This window comes from Phaseolus vulgaris, chromosome 7 (genome assembly GCF_000499845.2).
Source record: "Phaseolus vulgaris cultivar G19833 chromosome 7, P. vulgaris v2.0, whole genome shotgun sequence".
In the NCBI taxonomy this organism is placed as follows: Eukaryota; Viridiplantae; Streptophyta; class Magnoliopsida; order Fabales; family Fabaceae; genus Phaseolus; species Phaseolus vulgaris.
Genome location: NC_023753.2, coordinates 16,247,447 through 16,267,560, shown reverse-complemented (window position 1 = coordinate 16,267,560; position 20,114 = coordinate 16,247,447). Strand labels below are relative to the sequence as shown.

The following is a 20,114-nucleotide window of genomic DNA, read 5'->3' as shown; positions in this document are numbered from 1 at the left end:
CGTCGGAGTGCAAACGGCTGCTAGGGCGCCTCTTTGTCCTCTTTTTTGCAGGAAATTTGCAGGCATTCAATGGGAAGGAGTCCTTAGCTGACGATTGAGGCCACGCACGAAGACGTCCCGGTCAACCGGACGGAACATATGTAGTGGCCATTTTCCTGGTCAAAAACACACCAAGTGTTCTTGTTGGGCCCCATCTTCCTATCTGTCTTTGCCGGTACCTTCAGGATGGCGATCAACTCCTTGAGTTCCACAAGAAAGTTATGCTTCGGGGGTGGGTCTTTTCGCGCGCGTGTGTGTGTCTGCTCATAGGGCTTTCCCGCCCCTTTTTTCACCGTGGTTGCCTCATGCACCCTCATTTGTGGAGGTCATGCTGCCGCTCGAGGTCGGGCACAGTGGACAAGACCTTGTTTCTGCATTATTCGATCATCTGCGGCGATGTGGCTAACGCACGACATCTAATCTCTGTGAACGTCTTCAGGTAGAACCTTAGTACTGACTCACTGAAAGGTCCCGGCAGCATTCCCTTGACAAAGACATGTACTATCATGGCTTCATCAGTGAGCTTCAATCTCACCACTTGAACACTGAACTTGTTCAGGTAGTCCTTCATGGACTTCCCCTGGTACTGTTTGACATCGAAAACGTCGTAAGAAAGTCGGGTGGGGGCCTTGTTCACAAGGTACTGCTCCCTAAATAATGTAGCAAACTGGTCGAAGTTGGTGATGTGTCCGTCGGGAAGGCTAACGAAGAACTCCAACGCCACGCCCGATAGCGTGCTCATCAGCATTTTCTAGTACACGACATCAAAATCCTCCAGTGAGAATCATCTGGATGTGGAACACTGTGAGATGGGCCTCTGGGTCCTCTACTCCTGTGAAGGAGACCTTCGGGCCTAGAGACGTCGTTGGTAACGCCGTATTCATGATTGCTCGTGAGAACGGCATGGGACGTGCCCTAGGTGGTGCCGGCGGGGCACGTTCATCTGTCGCGCATTCCCCCACCTGTTGCAAATCCCTACGTAATTCTTCATTGGCTCTGCGCAATTCTGCATTGTTCGCTAGGAAGCCGCTACTTCTGCTTGGAGGGCACGCATTGTATCCAAGATTTGTTGCGTGGTAACATTGTCCCCCCCGGAGGGTACCCTTCCTGCAGATCCAGTAGTTGCTTGTCTCGTACTCCTCATATTGTTGGTAAAGACTCTTAACGTAACTGCGAGTGGCACCTTGTTTTAACAGGCCCCACGGTGGGCGCCAAATGTTCCTGTCGGATGACTTGCTTCACTGGTTGACTCTAACGAATAATGTCGCCCTTCAGTCTTGCCCGAGAAACGTACCTTCTTGATCAAGAAACCTCTCACCTGCAAAAGACAAAGGGGCGCCCTAGCGGTCGTTTGCACTTCGACGCTCAAGTCAGTATTAGGGCAAAGAAACACCAAGTGTTTATATTAGCTTCAATCTTAGAAACTGCGTACCTTACTAGGGTTCTTGGCACCCTTATATAGGTTGAAACTAGGGTTTACCTTCATGTTGTTACCCTTATCTAGGGTTCCTTGGAAAATGTCCTGCGCCGCTATTTAGGTAATCTTAGTGTATCTGGCACAAAAACCTCCTGTAACTAGAGTGCAACAAATCATCAGAGTAGGCGCTTGGGTACCAACTTGTACACCTATTCTCTAGTGCCATCTACTTTGTGGGTGCCCTAAATATTCACGTGCCATGCATGCAGCTTTCACTCGAAACCCTAACCTTAATGGGCTTTAACGCCTCCCAGGATTACCCTCACATGTTGCGCCTTCATGCGTTATACACACCACGTGTGTAAGGATCTAGAAAATAACCTTAGAGTAGAAGTGGTATATTTAAATGATACCTGAATATTTTATTATTAAAATGAAAAAGGGCATATAAATAGAAAAATCAGTTATTCAGGTTTCATTTTAAAAGAACCACCATCTCTCTAAAAGTTTCCTTTTCCTTTCTCTCCCTTCTCTCTAAGATTCTGATCTCTTCGCTCATCAGTTTGACGATCAGAATATACCGTTAGACTCCTGGCAGCGAAGACTACAAGTCTACCCGATCAGAATCTCTTATAGAGTAAGTTCAGTTTTGTTCTTCTTTTTCCTTTTCTCTCCCTTTTCTTTAAGATTCTTACTACCTCGCTTATCAGTTTGGCGATCGGAGTCTGCCGTTGGACTCTTGGTAGTGAACCCTATAAGTTTGCCGGATCAAAATCTCAGATGGAGTAAGTTCCTTCTTGGCTCCTTTTTCTTTTGAGTTAATTTTGATATTATTAGATTTTGTACGGGTTAATCTTAGATTTTGTACGGGTTAATCTCTGTTAACTCAAGGTCCTAGTTATATAGTTAGATTTTGATTAGGACTCTGTGGTGCAGGTTAATTACCTTTAGGTTTTTGGTAGATTTGGAGCTCTTAGTGAGCATCAGCTAAAGTTCAGGTAAGGGAAGCTAGTCTTATTATTTTCAATGAAACCATAGGTTAGAAGATTCTGGATTTGGAGGTGACGTGGTCACCAATTTCAATTGTTTTTGCTTGCAGGATTTTGTTGAAACTGTTTGAGATTGAAACTGTTTTGAGATTGAAATGTAAAATTTAGATATAGTAGATGATGTAGAATGTATATAAGTTTGGAATTGAATGAATTACTGAATGTATTTGAAAAAGGTTTGTGATGATTTGTTTCTTGACAATTTCAGAGCATATATATTTTGAATATTTCTTGATGATTCAGTTTATGAACGAAAATTGTTTGTGACAATTTTTAAAGTAAATTATGAGTTGATTATTTTGAGAGCTATGTTGATTGTAATATGAATTATGGTGTTTTTGAGATAAGTTATCAAACTTTAATTTTCATGTTGTGCTTCCTCATCCTTTTTATTAAATACTGTTGGATATAGTTGTAGTCGGAAGATAATTTTATTTCATTCTCCTTTTATTGTCTCTCTTTTTGGATAGTAAAACTTGATGTTATTTAGATACACTTTGGAATCCTTTTGATTCAAGACATTTATATGATTAGTAAATGAATTGTTGTGTGTTTTGCAAATTCTAAATTGTGGAATGATTTGATTGTTTGATGTTGGAGATTGTGATGTTTAGAATATGAATTTTTAATCAAAACATAGTATTTTCAGGAAAGAAAATACCGTGTTAAGATTGTTTAGGATGTGCATTGACTAGGGATTCGTCTAGAAGGAGATATCCTGACTCTCCTGAGATAATGAAATCATATAGATGAAGTTATTCAGGTGGTGAAAGTCGAAGGAGGTTCATATGAATGGGTAAGTTGTTTGAAAGATAACTAACTTGACCTGTTATATGAGTTAACCCTGTCATACTAGGAGAGATATGATATTGAGATTCTTTATGCGCATAACTGTGTGGATTTCACAGTGAGATAGTATGACAGGTGCAAATCTCTGAGTCTAAGTCAACGCACGAGTCTTCCGGAAGTAGAGTCAAGTGTCTATGTTATATGAGTCAGTGGAAGTCTGACATGTGAAAGATGAATATAGAATTTGTATGACACTTGATGATTTGAGAAATTGTATGACATTTGATGATTTGAGAATTTGTATGAGACTTATGATTTATGTTTTATTTATTTCAAAGTGAAATTTTATAGAATTTTGTTTTATATGACTAGCTTACCCTGTTATTTGGTTGTGTTGTTTCTCTAACTGTGATGATCGTGTATTTACACAGGAGCAGATGAGATTGCAGGTAATAGAGCTCCTCAGTGAGCAGTAGAAGGATTAGATAGATTTAAATTGAATGCTTTGCTTTGTTTTGTTTTTAAACTTTTTGGATGTATATATTAAATCCCTATGAAGAGGGATATATTTTGAGATACAAATATGAGAAAACAATATATGTTTATATGTTAATTAGATATTGTACGCATATTATTTTATTTTTTATTTTTTAAAAAGTAAAAGTTAGGGATGTTACATTATGGTATCAGAGCTGTTCGAACCTTAGGAGACCTAAGGGTTATGGGGTTGTTTATGTGTGCTTTAGTTTGTTTGTTAGTAAAACTACATAGTTTAAAATTCTTAGGATTTAGCATGAATCTTTTTTGTGTGTTTTATAGAATGGCTCCTAGACCTCCTACCCCTCTCCAACCTTCTTCTGAGATGAATCAGATTGTCAGGGCTATTGAGATGATGACAAATGCTATCCAACAACAGAATGTGGCAATGGCTCAGAATCACCAGGCAGCAATGTATCATTGGGAAAATGCTAGATCTGCTGCAACAGCTTCCCATGTCAGTTTGTCCTAGGAACAGATGGGACTGACAGAGTTTATGAGGCATTCCCACTGAACTTGGGTGGGTTATGCCACTCCTGATCAAGCAGACCAATGGATAAGGGAGCTAGAGAAGATCTTTAGGGTAACCTCCTGCCCTGAGGATAAGAAATTGGTTTTTGCTACATATTTGTTGTTTGGAGAAGTAGAGTTCTGGTGGATGGGAGCTCAACAAATGATGGAAGCCAGAGCTGAAGTTTTGGACTGGGAGTGTTTTAGAGTGAAGTTTCTGGAGAAATATTTTCCAGACAGTGCAAGGTTTGCAAAGGAAGCTGAATTTCTCAAGTTGGAACAAGGAGAGATGTCAGCGAATGCTTATGCTGCTAGGTTTGAGTATCTAGCCAGATTCTACACCCAAGCTACCTCTGAGGCTTGGAGGTGTAGGAAGTTTGAAGAAGGTTTAAAACATGAGCTGAAGAAGACTATATCACCTATGTGCATCACGGAGTTTCCTGCCTTAGTGGAGAAGGCGAAGATGGTGGAGACCTTGGAAAAGGGTGATTCCAGGGTAATGAGATCACACCCAGGAGGGTCTTCTAGTGGGAAGGCCAAGGTACAACATCAACCACACAAGCCTTATGCTAGATCTCCACAGCATAGGACAGGAGCAGCTCCACCCCAGTTTCAGCAGCAACAATCATGGAAACTGATCCTGCCTGTTGACCGGAGCGCTGGAGAATGCCTCGTCAAAGGATCGACGTGCGCGCCGCTTCTCACTTCCGTTCCTCCTCTGGATCTATCTCAAGAACCTGCAAAGAAACGATACGGCGCCGCTGCGGCCGATCGCACTCCGACGCTCAAGTCAGTGGCGGTATCACCAAATACTAAGAACTGGAACCGTGCAAATCTCTCTCACAAACAGCTCTGTCTCTCGCAAGCGTAAAGTGTATGAACTGAACGTGCGTACCTTAGGAAATCTGTTAGGAACTCTTATATACCTGGTGATTTTCTCTCTCCTGGCAGTTACTGACTTGGACACGTGGCTCGTATCCAACCGTACACGTGCCATCATCTGGAGGCTCCCTGACTTGGCGCTACTTCTACTCTCATTTTGGCTAAGTTACCTATGCATGGTGCTGCCCAGTGCATAGCTAACTCAGGAGTGCGATCCCTACTGAAACTGGCGAGGTAGGGCCTTCATACACCTTCCCTGTGGTCTCGCCGGCCGCCTTCATAATCTGCTTTTTCTTTAACTTCGGCGATGTGCTTGTTCTGGCGATCTCCGACTGCCTGGTCGCCTGAGTCTGCATCTGGCGACTTCGTCCTCAACCTGGCGATCGCCTATTCTGGTAAGCTAGAGATCGGAACACGCCAACTTAACTATGGGCGACTACACGTGCCTCCTGACTTCCTTCTCAACTGTCAACCTGGCGCCTTGTCAACACGCCTACACTGTAACAGGATGCCACGTCATCGCATCCGGCCACCAGGGCAGTACACAAGCCCCCCAGTCTTAAGCGAAGACTTGTCTAGCGAAAAGACTGAAAAAGCCTTCGTTAACACCGGTCTACGTGGCATGGGCGCAGAATTCCAAGCGGTAGTACTTTCTGCTGCTCTGACGCTCCACCAAACTCTTCGCGCATCATTCGACACGTGGCTCTCATCAACGGCCATCTTCATCTGTCGTTAGCGCTTCCCCAAACCGTTCGAAAACCCTTAAACCCCTTACGCTCCTACTGTTCCATCACTTTCTTCACACTTGCATACACTCTCCTTCTCTTCTGCGAAAGCTCTCGACGTTCCTCGACGCTCTAGATCACCAACTCCCCTTAACATTCTCCCGATCATCGAAAGGTAACTACTTTCCTTCATCTGCTGGGTTTTCTTGCATTTTCACCGATTTGCATCATCCTATAACTGTCTGGTGCATACGTTGTGGGCTGTTTTTCCATTTCTCCTTCTGCGTGACTTAGGGCTTTGCCGATTGTCGCAACGAACTCACATTCGTTCGTCTTTCACCTTCCATTCATGATTGAGTCAGCCTTCGTAACCCTTCTGATCATTTTTCCTTCCTCCTTCGTTTGCAGTTGCTACCATGACTCGCACGAAGATCACCCCGAACCCCCCTCCGTCAGCGCGAAACCCCCCTTCACAAGCACACGACTCTACGCAAGTTCGTGGTGCTCCCTCTTCGCAGGCTGTGAGGCCCGCGCCTTCTCAAACCACTCTGGCCCAGGCGACTCCACCAAACGCTGGAGGAGCCCCCACCCCACTGCCAGACTTCAAGACGTTATACTCATGGGCTAACTCAACCCTCTTAAAGGAAACGTCGTCGGTGAACACCGCGGGAGCGGTTCTGCGATTGACCAATGGGGACGAGGCCCACCAATCATTCCACAAGGAGCACGATGAGAGAATGATGGTGCTGCCTTGCCCAGCCACCCTGCCAGTGTGCGTAGATGATAAAGTGAGCGCCGACGGGCCCTTCTGCTTCGTCTACACCACTCTCTTCAAGAAAGTTAAATTCAGGTTCCCTCTCACTCGATTTGAGAGGGAACTGTTAACCGAGCTCAATATCGCTGCCGCCCAGCTTCACCCCAACAGCTGGGCGTTCGTCCGAGCTTTTGAGGTAACGTGCGCCCACCTGGGGTTGCCTGCGTCAGTGGACGTATTTTTGTTTCTGTTTGAGGCCAAACACCCAGGCGATCGCCTGTGGGTCAGTCTGAACGCCATTGCTGGGAGATCCATCTTCCAGCAGTCGTATAAGGATTGGAAGGGGAAGTTCATCCAGGTCCGCGCAAACGACAAAGACCCTTCCCTTCTCGACGGTTTCCCCTTGTACTGGGTGGACAAGGGGAAAAAAGAGTCCAAGAGCTGCTTCAGGAAGCCTAGAAGTCCTGATAGCATGGGAGCTTTGGACAGAGACCTTTGTCTCTTCTGGAAGAGGGTGGCGGATGCCCACATAACATTCTTGACCCCCACCCTGATTTCCTTCGAGTTCTTTGAGGACCAGTTGGAATTTCAAATAGGTTAGGACGCTACATCTTTGTCTTGTCATTGCTTCCGATATTGTTTATGGGCGTCTTGTGCAATACACACAAGACTTTGGTTTTATCTTTTCTGCATATGCCTGCTTTGCTGTCTTATTGTCTTGTATACTTACCCCTTTCTCCTTTGAGCTAACTTACGCACTTTCATTTCATGCAGACACCATGTTGGGTAAGAACATGCTCGCCGATTTAAAGGCGCTCGCCCGCAATCATGGGTTGGCGACCAGCTCCCAGACGGTTCCCAACTCAGCGGTCGAGAAGGCCATCATCCAGGGGCGATCACCGCCTAAGGCGCCCGCCCAACGAAAGAAACTGGTCCTTAAGAGGCCAAAGCGGAAGGCCCCCCAAGTTGTCCAAGAGGATGAGGAAGAGGACGACGAGGTCACTGAGGATGGCCTCGTTACAAAGAGGAAAAGGGTGGCACCACCCTCTCCACCTGCCCCACCCCCTCTTCCAGCTTCAACACCACCGTCAACACCTGCCCCTCCTCGCTCATCGCCAACGCCACGAGCCCCTTCACCACCAGTCCAAGCAGTCCCATTGGCCACTGCGCCGCCTGCAACTGAGGCCCAAGAGCCAAACTTCTTAGAGGACCCCCGAGCGCCTCCACTCCACATATATCAGCAGGAGGGGGCCCTCCTTCCAACACCTCAGCTGCAGGAGTCGTTCCAATCGGGGATGAGGCCGCTCACACCTCTCCAATCCTAATCACCGAGTCCCCGATTGCGTCGCCGCGCCAAGAAGCAAACACCGAAAATATTGCTAAGGAAGGCGGCGACGAGAACCCTCAACAAGCCCCCCTGGCGCCTCTCCAAGCTGCAAATCTTTCTCTCGAGGTCACGAGGATGTGGGAACCTCTGACTGCTAAGCTCAAAACCATTGCAGAGGATATCCCATCAATCATAACGAGAGCTGTGGAGAGCTCCACCAGGCGGCTACAGGATGACATCTACAACCTCAAGACCGAGAACAACACAATGAAGGTCGAGGTGGAGAAGGTGTCATTCAGCCTAACGCTCGCGGAAATGGAACATTCTCGAGTGGAGGATGCCCTAAACACCGAGCTTAGGCTTGCGCGCAAGGAAGCTGTTGACCTTCGCCGCAAAGTCCATGAACTTGCCCAAGAAAAGGTCGAACTCGAAAGCCGAATCGTGCCTCTGCGTACCAAGGCGAGCAACCTGGAGGCTCAAATTCAAGCCAATGCCGACAAGGTACAGAAGCTGGAGCAAAGGTCGATCGACCGTGAGAAGCTACTTGGGCAAGTAGAGAAAGCAAGAGACGACGCCATGGCTGATCTCTCCGAGGCAAACAAAGAGAAGGTGAAGATGGTTGCCGAGTTGGCCCAGGCTCAAACAGAATCTAAGAAGGTGGCTGACGACCTTCTTCAAGCTCAAGAGACCAACAAACAACTCCAAAAACAGGTCGAAGAGCTGGAGCAGCAGAACAAGGAGCTTAAGCAGCAGGTTGAAGGATTTCAGAAGCAAATCGAAGAACTTAAGCTAAGCTCTGCTCAGATTCTGGTTGCTGGGTTTGATGCCGCTCGAGAACAGTTTGCATGCCTCTTCCCTGATCTTGACCTTAGCATGGTGTCGTTAGACAACGAAGTGGTAGATGGGAAGGTCGTTCCCGCCGAAGGCTCAACCAACTCTACCCCATCTGCCTCTTTATGAATTCACTTGTATTTATCTTGTAAAAACTCTTGCACATGTATTTTGAACAGCTACTTATTTCAATAGCGAAATTTGGATATGTCTTCTGACTTCTCTTGAGCGCTTTACTTTCTTTGTATGCCTAACTCTGCTACGCTTAACTTAGCGATTTTGCAAACATGACCTTTGGCGTAACTTCTTCGAGCTGATTCGAACTTAAGCAATAATCGCTTTAAACAACTTGTACCCCTGAGGCACTAACCTGATCGTAAGAAAAGTTCCAAGCAATGAACTGTGATTCAATCATTGGTTCAAACAACGTCCCACTTGACCCGCTTTATCAAACAAGTCTTTCAGCCTTCTCGCCGTGTTTGAACTTTCGCGATCACCTAGACCTCTTGGCAACACCAGCTTTCCTTAGCCTCAGGCTTTGGCAGTCATCTCTTTATCTGAGGCAGAAATGCCCTTTGGGACCTTCCTTTACCTCCCCTGAACCTCAGAGCTAAAGACTGGCTGGCTAGGCGTTCTCTTCGAACCTACCTTAGCCACCTTTCAAGCTTCTTCCACCCTCTTCGCCATACCTGAACTCGTTCAAGACGAGAAGGATTTTATCTTGCCTATACTCGCGCACAGGCGAGAAGGTCTTTTAACTCGCCTGAACTCGCTCATCGGCGAGAAGGACTTTTGCTCGCCTGAACTCGCTCATCGGCGAGAAGGACTTTAAACGGCCTTAACTCGCTCGACGGCGAGAAGGACTTTGTCAGGTGCCTCAACTTGCCCAGGGTGTACATCTCCTCCCCCCTGGATGCACTGAGGACCTTTTCTTTCTCACGCCTGCACTCGCTTCGACGGCGAGGAGGTCTTTGATGGGCCTTAGTTCGCACAACGGCGATAAGGACTTTATCCGGTGCCTCAACTTGCCCAGGGCGTACATCTCCTCCCCCCTGGATGCACTGAGGACCTTTCTCGCCTGCGCCCGCACAACGGCGAGGAGGTCTTTAACTTGCCTCAAAACGCGCGAGGGCGTTGAGGTCTTCCATCTGGTGCCTCCGATCGCCGAAAAACGATGAGGACTTTAAAAATTTAACTGGTGCCTCTAATCGCCGAAAAACGATGAGGACTTTAAAAACTTAACTGGTGCCTCTAATCGCCAAAAACGATGAGGACTTAAAAACTTAACTGGTGCCTCTAATCGCCGAAAAACGATGAGGACTTTAAAACTTCAGAAAACACGCGACATATCTTTTCGTGCCTCAAATCATGTACGAATGACAAGGTCTTTCTTCGAAACTTTTGGAAATAACACATATGCGATCTGAAAACACCTTATACTTCGAAAACTCTTCTTTTATTGGGTGGCCTCATTAAAAACCCTCCTTAGGGAAAGAAGAGTGCCCCCTTAAAACTGTTTTAACAGAGACATTGCAATGTAATACTTGTGTTTGTCTTTACTTACAAAGCTCTTAGCTATAGTACAACTTCAGGTGTGTGGCGTTCCAGGTACGAGGGATCGCCCCCCCTTCCAACGTCTCCAAGCGATAGGCTCCGTTCCCGAGTGACTCGGTTATTCTGAACGGTCCAGTCCACTTGGGTGATAGCTTATTCTCCATCTCGTACTGGTGGGCCTTTCTCATCACCAGATTGCCTTCTCTAAACTGCCTTGGCATCACCTTTGAGTTGTACCTTCGCTCGACCCTTCTCTTCACCGCCTCAGCCTTCAGCCTTGCCTCCTCCCTGACTTCGTCCAGCAGATCCAGGTTCAGTCTTCTCTCTTCATTCGAGTCTTCCTCTACAAAGTTCTGGAATCTCGGCGAGCTCTCCTGAATCTCGACTGGAATCATGGCATCACACCCATAGACCAAGCTAAACGGGGTCTCATGGGTTCCTGACTGCTCGGTGGTGTGGTACGCCCAAACTATTCGGGGTACCTCCTCAGCCCAACTCCCCTTGGCTTTCTCGAGCCTCCTCTTCAAACCTCTCAGCAACACTCGGTTAGCTGATTCCACCTGGCCATTAGTCTGAGGGTGCTCGACGGATGCAAACACTTGCTGAATTCCGACCTCTTCGCAAAGCTTCTTCAACAGGTGGCTCGCAAACTGAGTCCCATTATCTGATACCAGGCGCTTAGGCACTCCAAACCGGCACACAATATTCTTCCATACAAAGCCTTCGATCTTGTGCGCGGTGATCTGGGCTACTGGTTCTGCTTCAATCCACTTGGTGAAATACTCAATCGCAACCAACAAGTACTTCATCTGCCTGATCGCCAGTGGAAAAGGTCCCAGGATGTCGATTCCCCAAGTATGAAACGGCCAAGGGCTATAGATCGACCTCAACTCCTCGGGAGGCGCCTTGTGCCAATCGGCGTGCTGCTGGCATTGTTTGCAGCACTGGGCGTACTTCTTGCAATCTTCTCTCATGGATGGCCAATAGTAGCCTGCACGGAGAGTCCTCGCGGCCAGAGCTCGACCCCCGACGTGACTTCCACATATTCCGTCGTGGAGCTCTGCCATAATCCTCGTGCACTTCTCGCCGTGTATACATTCCAGGAGTGGGTGAGTGAATCCAAACCTGTACAGATCGCCATCAATCAATGTATACTTGCTGGAATTTTTCTTTACCTTTCTAGCTTCTGTTGGATCTAGCGGGAGGAGACCATCTGCCAAGCACCGCTTGTACTGTGTTATCCAAGTGTCTGACTCGTGGGTGGCGCAGACCTGTATCACGTCCACCTTCTTTCCTCGACATGCTCTAATCCTTGGCGATCTCAGAGTTTCTTGCGTCAAAGATTTATGGCTTCTCGCTGCTCTCTCCGTCGACCTGCTTATCTGAAGGACCAGGTGATCTGCTACAAATGCCCTCGGCGTCTTCAAAGTTTCTTGAATCACTGTCCTCTGCCTACCCCCCTTGCCTGAGCTGGCGAGCTTAGCAAGCAAGTCAGCTCGAGCATTCTGTTCGCGGGGGACATGCACCACTTCAAAAGAGGCAAAGGAACTCTTCAATTCCTGCACATACGCCAAGTAAGCCGCCATTTGTGGATCTTTGGCCTGGAACTCGCCTGTTACTTGCCCTGTGACCAGCAGCGAGTCACTCTTAGCCATCAGCACCCTGGCTCCCATTTCCTTAGCCAGCAGAATCCCGGCGATCAGCGCCTCATACTCTGCTTGATTGTTGCTGGCTTTGAAGGCGAATCTCAACGATTGTTCGATCAGCACGCCGTTGGGTCCTTCCAATATGACTCCAGCACCACTACCCTGCTGGTTTGACGATCCATCCACCGAGAGTACCCAACGGAAATCATCTCCCTCAACCCGCGTCGCCTCTGAAGAGAGCTCGACTACGAAATCCGCAAAGATTTGCCCTTTGATCGGGCCTCGAGGCTCATATTTAATGTCAAACTCCGACAACTCGACTGCCCACTTCACCATTCTTCCTGCAACGTCAGGTTTCTTCAAGACCTTCTGGATGGGCAGGTCAGTCATCACCAATATCGTGAAACTGTGGAAATAGTGGCGCAACCTCCTCGCCGAAAACACCACAGCCAACGCAGCCTTCTCCAGGGCCTGGTATCTCGTTTCTGGGCCCTGCAACACTTTACTCACGAAATAAATAGGCTTCTGAGCCTGATCCTGGTCCTGGGCGAGCACCGCACTCACCGCCCTCTCAGTCACAGCGAAATACAACCTGAGAGGGATTCCCGCCAATGGTTTGCCCAGAACCGGCGGGCTCGCCACATATTCCTTTAGCTTGACGAAAGCTTCCTCGCACTCTTTCGTCCAAGCGAACTTGTTGTTGCGCCGCAGACACTGGAAATAGGGATGTCCCTTTTCTCCGCTCGCCGACACGAAGCGGGATAGGGCCGCCATCCGACCCGTCAGCTGCTGGACTTCTTTCACTGTAGTCGGGCTTCTCATCGCCAAGATGGCGGCACACTTGTCCGGGTTGGCCTCTATCCCTCTTTCAGTCAAGAGAAAACCCAAAAATTTTCCAGCCTCCACGCCGAAAATGCATTTCTCCGGGTTGAGCTTCAACTTGAACTTGGCGATCGTTGTGAACAATTCTTCCAAGTCTGCAACGTGCTTGCTTTTCTCCTGTGAGGTCACGACCATGTCATCGACGTAAGCTTGCACGTTCCTTCCCAGCATCGGTGCAAGTACTCGATCCATCAGCCTCTGGTACGTGGCCCCCGCGTTCTTCAGCCCAAACGGCATCACCTTATAGCAGTAGCACGACCTCTCCGTCATGAAGGCTGTCTTTTCTTCATCGAGGGGATGCATCTTGATCTGATTGTAGCCCGAGAAGGCATCCAGGAAACTCAGCAGCTTGCACCCTGCAGCACTATCAACCAGGGCATCAATGCTTGGTAAAGGATACGAATCCTTTGGGCAAGCCTTATTCAGGTCGGTGAAATCGACGCACATGCGCCATTTCCCGTTGCTCTTCTTTACCAGCACGACATTTGCCAGCCACTCAGGGTACTGGACTTCCCTGATGTGGCCTGCAGCGAGGAGTTTCTGGGTCTCATCCTTGATCGCCTGCCTCCTTTCTTCATTAAATTTCCTCATTCTTTGCCGCACCGGTCTCACCATGTTGTCCATCGCCAGATGATGGCACAAGAAGTCGGGATCGATTCCGGGCATGTCCGAAGCGGACTAGGCAAACGCGTCCAGATGCCGTTCAATCACCTTGGCAATCTGGTCCTGGAGATCGACCTCCAGAGATCTTCCGAGCTTGAAAACTTTCCCCCCGATCTCCTTCTCGAGCCACTGCTCGACAGGCTTGGGCCTTGATTCTCTGGCGATCACCGCCTTGGTGATTCCCAGCTCCCTGGCTTCCTCCGGTCGATTCCGCGCCTCTTCTTCCTCCAGGCTAGCATTTCTCTCCCCCAGCTCAGCATCTACCATCTCTACGTCCCTTCCGGCGGCCTCCTCCATCACCGGCGGTCTGGGCTTCACACCGGGAGGTGGGGTGGTTGTAACATAGCTGACTGATCTTTTGTTTTTCAGGCTATTTTCATAGCACTTTTTCGCTTCCTTCTGATCAGACTTTATCGTGATCACCACCCCTTCCATGGACGACAGCTTCACCTTCATGTGCCGAGTCGATGGAATTGCGCCTATCCTGTTGAGAGTGGGCCTTCCCAGCAAGATGTTATATGCTGAAGGGGCGTTTACGATGAGGTACTTGATTTTCTCCGTCCTCGACCCAGCCTCATCGGTAAACGTGGTTCTCAGCTCAATGTACCCCCTGACTTCCACCTGGTCGCCAGCGAACCCATACAAGCACCCTCCATAGGGCCTCAGCTGGTCAAGGGGCAACTCTAGCTGCGTGAAAGTCGGCCAGAACATCACGTCTGCCGAACTTCCTTGGTCCACCAGAACTCGGTGAACCTTCCTCCCCGCCGTGATCAACGAAATAACAATGGGATCGTTGTCGTGAGGCACAACGTCCCGAAGATCCTGCTTGGTGAACGTAATGTCCACTTCGGGCGAGTGATCTTCAAACATGTCCACCGACATCACCGATCGCGCGTACTTTTTCCTCTGCGATGCGGTGCATCCACCACCTGAGAAACCCCCTGCAATGGTGTGGATCTCCCCATGGATAGGCATCTCGTGTTGCTGGGCTTCTCCCCCTGCCGGCTGGGAACTCGACGCTCCTCCGGTCCTTCTGTCCAGCAGATAGTCGTTTAGGAACCCGCTCTTAACCATATCGTCGAGCTGGTACCCTAAAGACAAACACGAGTCCAGGTTGTGGCCAAAGCACTGGTGGAACTCGCACCAGACATCCGGCTTCGACCCTAGCACCTTGTCGCCCACCTTCTCGGGCGCCTTCAATCTAGCAGATATGTTAGGGATAGCGATCAGGTCCGCTAGTCCCATGACGAATTTGTGCTTAGGCGGGCGGTTGTATTCCCGGCGTGCTGGTTGTTGGCGTGCTGGCGGTTGGCGCGCTTGGCTTCTTCCCTTGTTTCTCCTATCGTAAGGATAGCGAGTCCTTTGATCCTTTCTGGCCGCCGCTGCCGTTTCCAGCACCCTCTGTGGCTGGATCCTGGTCTGGGCGCGTGGCCTGACGGGAGCCACACTGCCCCTCTTCTCAGCGACCTCACTCTCGTCGGCGATGTGAGCCACCGCAAGTCGCCTGACTTCAGCAAACGTCGCTGGATGAGCCCTGATCAAGGCTTCGCAGAATGGCCCTGGCTGCACGCCCTTCTTGAAGGCATAAACCAGCATTTCTTCATCCTTGGCCGGCGACCTGACCATCTGCGCTCCGAAGCGATTGAGGTAGTCTCTGAGGGACTCCCCATGGTACTACCTTATATCAAACAGATCATAGGACACTCTGGGCGGTGCCTTGTTCACAATATACTGCTCGACAAAGATTTTCGAGAATTGCTGAAAATTAGTTATGTGGCCATTAGGCAGGCTCACAAACCACTCCATCGCCGTTCCCTGGAGCGTGCTCACAAACATCTTACAATAGACAGCATCCGACCCCCCTAACAGCATCATCTGTGTGTGGAACGTGGTCAGATGAGCCTCTGGATCTTCCACGCCAGTAAAAACAGCTTTAACCGGGACCACGCTCGTGGGAATTGGCGTGTCGGTAATCGCCTGAATGAAAGGCATTGGGAAAACACGAGGCGGCGTTGACGGTGCCACCTCCTCAGCGGAAGAACGAACCTGCTGCTCCTGAAGAGCTCGACGTAGCTCCTCAGCTACCTTGTTGAGCTCCTCGTTTCTGGCGCGAGAGGCGACCAGGTCTTCATGTATCCTGGCCTACTCGACGCGCGAGGCTTCTACAGTAGCCTGCAATGAGCGCATCATTTCTGCCATCTGCGCCATGGTCATGGCGGCGTCGCCTTCAGCTGCGACGGGAGCCACGGGACTGGAACGATTGCTTCTCATCTTTCTCATTAACTTCAGCGAACCACAGAAGTACAGCAAATAACACTTCAACCACGAACGAATCAGCGACCGATCGGAGAAGATTCAAGAAACTGCGCAGGGACTTCAAGAAACCGCGAACCTTCAAAGAAAAACGCAGCTTCACCAAGACCACCGTTTCCCCGCGAACCAAACAACCACTCGAAAGAACCCGAATCCACCGATCGAAAAACCAAACGAACGGTTTAAAACACAAACTTCACCGAACGAAACTCAAAGAAACCAAGAACGACGGTTGCACCAGCACACAACCGCGCAGAAAACCTCGAATACCTCCACGAACTCACGCTGTGGATGGGAGCACGTTTTACACGGTCCCACGGTGGGCGCCTGATGATCCTGCCTGTTGACCGGAGCGCTGGAGAATGCCTCGTCAAAGGATCGACGTGCGCGCCGCTTCTCACTTCCGTTCCTCCTCTGGATCTATCTCAAGAACCTGCAAAGAAACGATACGGCGCCGCTGCGGCCGATCGCACTCCGACGCTCAAGTCAGTGGCGGTATCACCAAATACTAAGAACTGGAACCGTGCAAATCTCTCTCACAAACAGCTCTGTCTCTCGCAAGCGTAAAGTGTATGAACTGAACGTGCGTACCTTAGGAAATCTGTTAGGAACTCTTATATACCTGGTGATTTTCTCTCTCCTGGCAGTTACTGACTTGGACACGTGGCTCGTATCCAACCGTACACGTGCCATCATCTGGAGGCTCCCTGACTTGGCGCTACTTCTACTCTCATTTTGGCTAAGTTACCTATGCATGGTGCTGCCCAGTGCATAGCTAACTCAGGAGTGCGATCCCTACTGAAACTGGCGAGGTAGGGCCTTCATACACCTTCCCTGTGGTCTCGCCGGCCGCCTTCATAATCTGCTTTTCCTTTAACTTCGGCGATGTGCTTGTTCTGGCGATCTCCGACTGCCTGGTCGCCTGAGTCTGCATCTGGCGACTTCGTCCTCAACCTGGCGATCGCCTATTCTGGTAAGCTAGAGATCGGAACACGCCAACTTAACTATGGGCGACTACACGTGCCTCCTGACTTCCTTCTCAACTGTCAACCTGGCGCCTTGTCAACACGCCTACACTGTAACAGGATGCCACGTCATCGCATCCGGCCACCAGGGCGGTACAGAAACCTAGATGTTTCCATTGTGGTGGACCACATACCACTAATATGTGCACCAAGGGAACTCCAGAGAAAAGATGTTTTACATGCCAAAAGATGGGACATTTTGCTAGAGATTGTCCTAACAAGAATAGGATGACTCCATCAGGCGATTTTCAGCAATTTAGGAGTGAAGGCAGTAGACCTCAGGCAACAGGGAGAGTTTTTGCTATGTCAGGAGCTGAAGCATCTCAGTCAGGTAACTTGGTACAAAGTCTATGTTATATAGCTGGTAGATGTGTTAAAGTTTTGTTTGATTCAGGAGCGACACATTCTTTTGTATCAAGTTTGTGTGTAGATGAGATGGGTCTTTTAGTGAAAGAGTTGTCGTTTGAACTGATGGTCTGTACACCTACATCAGTAAAAGTATTGACCCCTACAGTTTGCTCTGAATGTCCAGTAATAGTAGAGGGATGCAGGTTCAAAATAAATTTGATCTTTCTACCTACCTCTTCAGGATCTGGATGTTATCCTAGGAATGGATTGGCTATCTGCCAATCACATTCTCATAGATTGTGGTCAACAGAAAATCATGTTTTCAGATTTCAAAGAGTCAGATGTGATATCTGCTCAGCATGTGTGGTCAGAATTGAAAGAAGGATCAAGATGCTTTGTAATCTTAACTCAGATGAAAGTGAAGAATGAAGAAGAAATGAGCAGTATACATGTGGTGAAGGATTTCATGGATGTATTTCCAAAAGAAATACCTGGATTACCTCCCAAGAGAGAAGTGAAATTCTCTATTGATTTGGTACCTGGAGTTGGACCAATGTCAATGGGACCCTATAGAATGGCTCCAGCTGAGTTGATTGAACTAAAGAAGCAAGTTGAAGATTTGTTGGAGAAACGATTCATCAGGCCCAGTGTATCTCCATGGGGGGCTCCGGTGCTTCTAGTTAAGAAGAAAGATGGAGGGTCTCGGTTGTGTGTAGATTACAGACAGTTGAATAAGTTGACCATCAAGAACAAGTATCCTCTGCCCAGAATTGATGATTTGATGGATCAGTTACATGGAGCTTCAGTGTTCTCAAAGATTGATCTGAGATCTGGATATCACCAGATTTTGGTAAAGGCTGAAGATGTTCAGAAGACAGCCTTTAGGTCTCGTTATGGACACTATGAACATGTGGTGATGCCGTTTGGAGTAACAAATGCTCCAGCTCTGTTCATGGATTACATGAATATAATTTTTCGTCCTTTCTTGGATAAGTTTATTGTAGTCTTTATAGACGACATACTTATTTATTCAAGAACCAAGAAAGAACATGAAGAACATCTGAAGATAGTGTTGGAGATTCTGAGGGAGAAGCAATTATATGCTAAGTTCTCTAAGTGTGAGTTCTGGCTGAAGGAAGTCAACTTCTTAGGGCATGTAATATCAGCTCAGGGGATCTCAGTAGATCCAGCCAAGGTAGAGGCAGTGCTTCAGTGGGAACGTCCTAAGACAGTCACTGAGATAAGAAGTTTCGTGGGTCTAGCTGGTTACTATCGGAGGTTCATTGAAGATTTTTCCAGGGTAGTAGCTCCTTTGACTCAGTTAACCCGCAAAGATCAACCTTTTGCTTGGACTGACAGATGTGAGCAGAGTTTCATAGAGCTGAGGAAAAGGTTAACTAGTGCTCCGGTGTTAGTGATTCCTGATACAGGAAAACCTTTTGAAGTTTACTGTGATGCTTCCTATCAGGGTTTGGGTTGTGTCTTGATGCAAGAGAAAAGAGCAATTGCATATGCTTCAAGGCAACTTAAAGTTCATGAGAGAAACTATCGTACTCATGACTTAGAGTTGGCAGCCGTAGTGTTTGCTTTGAAGATTTGGAGACATTATTTGTATGGAGCTCAATTTCAGGTGTTCAGTGACCATAAAAGTTTAAAATATTTGTTTGATAAAAAAAGAGTTGAATATGAGACAAAGAAGATGGATGGAATTTCTGAAGGATTATGATTTTCAACTGATGTATCATCCAGGGAAGGCTAATGTAGTTGCAAATGCTTTGAGTAGAAAGTCAATGCAAGTGTCAGCTATGACGATTGAAGAGCAGAAGTTGATTGAGCAGTTCAGGGATTTAAATTTGGGAGTGGAATTCCATGTTAATCATATTAGTTGTAGTAAGTTAACTATAACTAATGATTTCCTTGGAATAATAAAGGAAAAGCAGTTAGAGGATCTTAGTCTAAAGCGTATTGTGGATTTACTAGGTACAAATCAAGCTAAAGACTTTGTGATGGGAGAAGATGGGATTTTGAGATTTAATGGCAGAATTTGCATTCCTGCAAATGAAGAGCTGAAGAGAATGATTCTAGAAGAGGGTCATAAGAGCCATCTTAGTCTACATCCTGGTATGAATAAGATGTACCAAGATTTGAAGGAGTCCTTTTGGTGGTCAGGCATGAAGAAAGAAATAGCTCAGTATGTTGTTGCTTGCTTAACATGTCAAAAGGCAAAGGTAGAGCATCAAAGACCTGGTGGTTTGTTGCAGTAGTTAGATATTCCTGAGTGGAAATGGGATAACATTGCTATGGATTTTGTTACTCATTTACCAAGATCAGTAAGGGGTCATGATGCAGTATGGGTAATAGTTGATCGACTGACAAAGAGTGCTCACTTTCTCCCAGTTAATTTGAGGATATCTATGGCCAAGTTGGCACAATTGTACATCAAAGAGATTGTAAGATTGCATCGGGTGCCTTCTAGTATTGTTTCGGATAGAGATCCCAGATTTACTTCACGGTTTTGGCAGAGTCTACAAGATTCTTTGGGAACTAGATTGAGAATGAGCTCTGCATATCATCCTTAAACAGATGGGCAGTCTGAGAGAACGATCCAATCCTTAGAAGATCTGTTAAGGACATGTATCTTGGATCATTTGGGAAGTTGGGATGAGATGTTGCCTTTGGTGGAGTTTACTTACAATAATAGTTATCATGCTAGTATTGGGATGGCACCATATGCAGCTTTGTATGGGAGGAAATGCAGAACTCCTTTATGTTGGTATCAGGACGGTGAAACAGTTTTGGTCGGGCCAGAGTTAATTCAACAGA

The 20,114-nt window shown here is 47.7% G+C and overlaps 1 protein-coding gene across 1 annotated transcript; it reads left to right on the top strand.

Moving 5' to 3' along the window:
- The first annotated feature begins 831 nt into the window (after window positions 1–831).
- LOC137829135 (uncharacterized) lies at window positions 832–9,078 on the top strand. The gene is made up of 4 exons (XM_068635928.1): window positions 832–1,094; window positions 4,114–4,292; window positions 4,380–4,987; window positions 9,040–9,078. The coding sequence occupies exons 1-4, from the start codon at window positions 832–834 to the stop codon at window positions 9,076–9,078; spliced, it is 1,089 nt and encodes a 362-aa protein (XP_068492029.1).
- The last annotated feature ends 11,036 nt before the right edge of the window (window positions 9,079–20,114 follow it).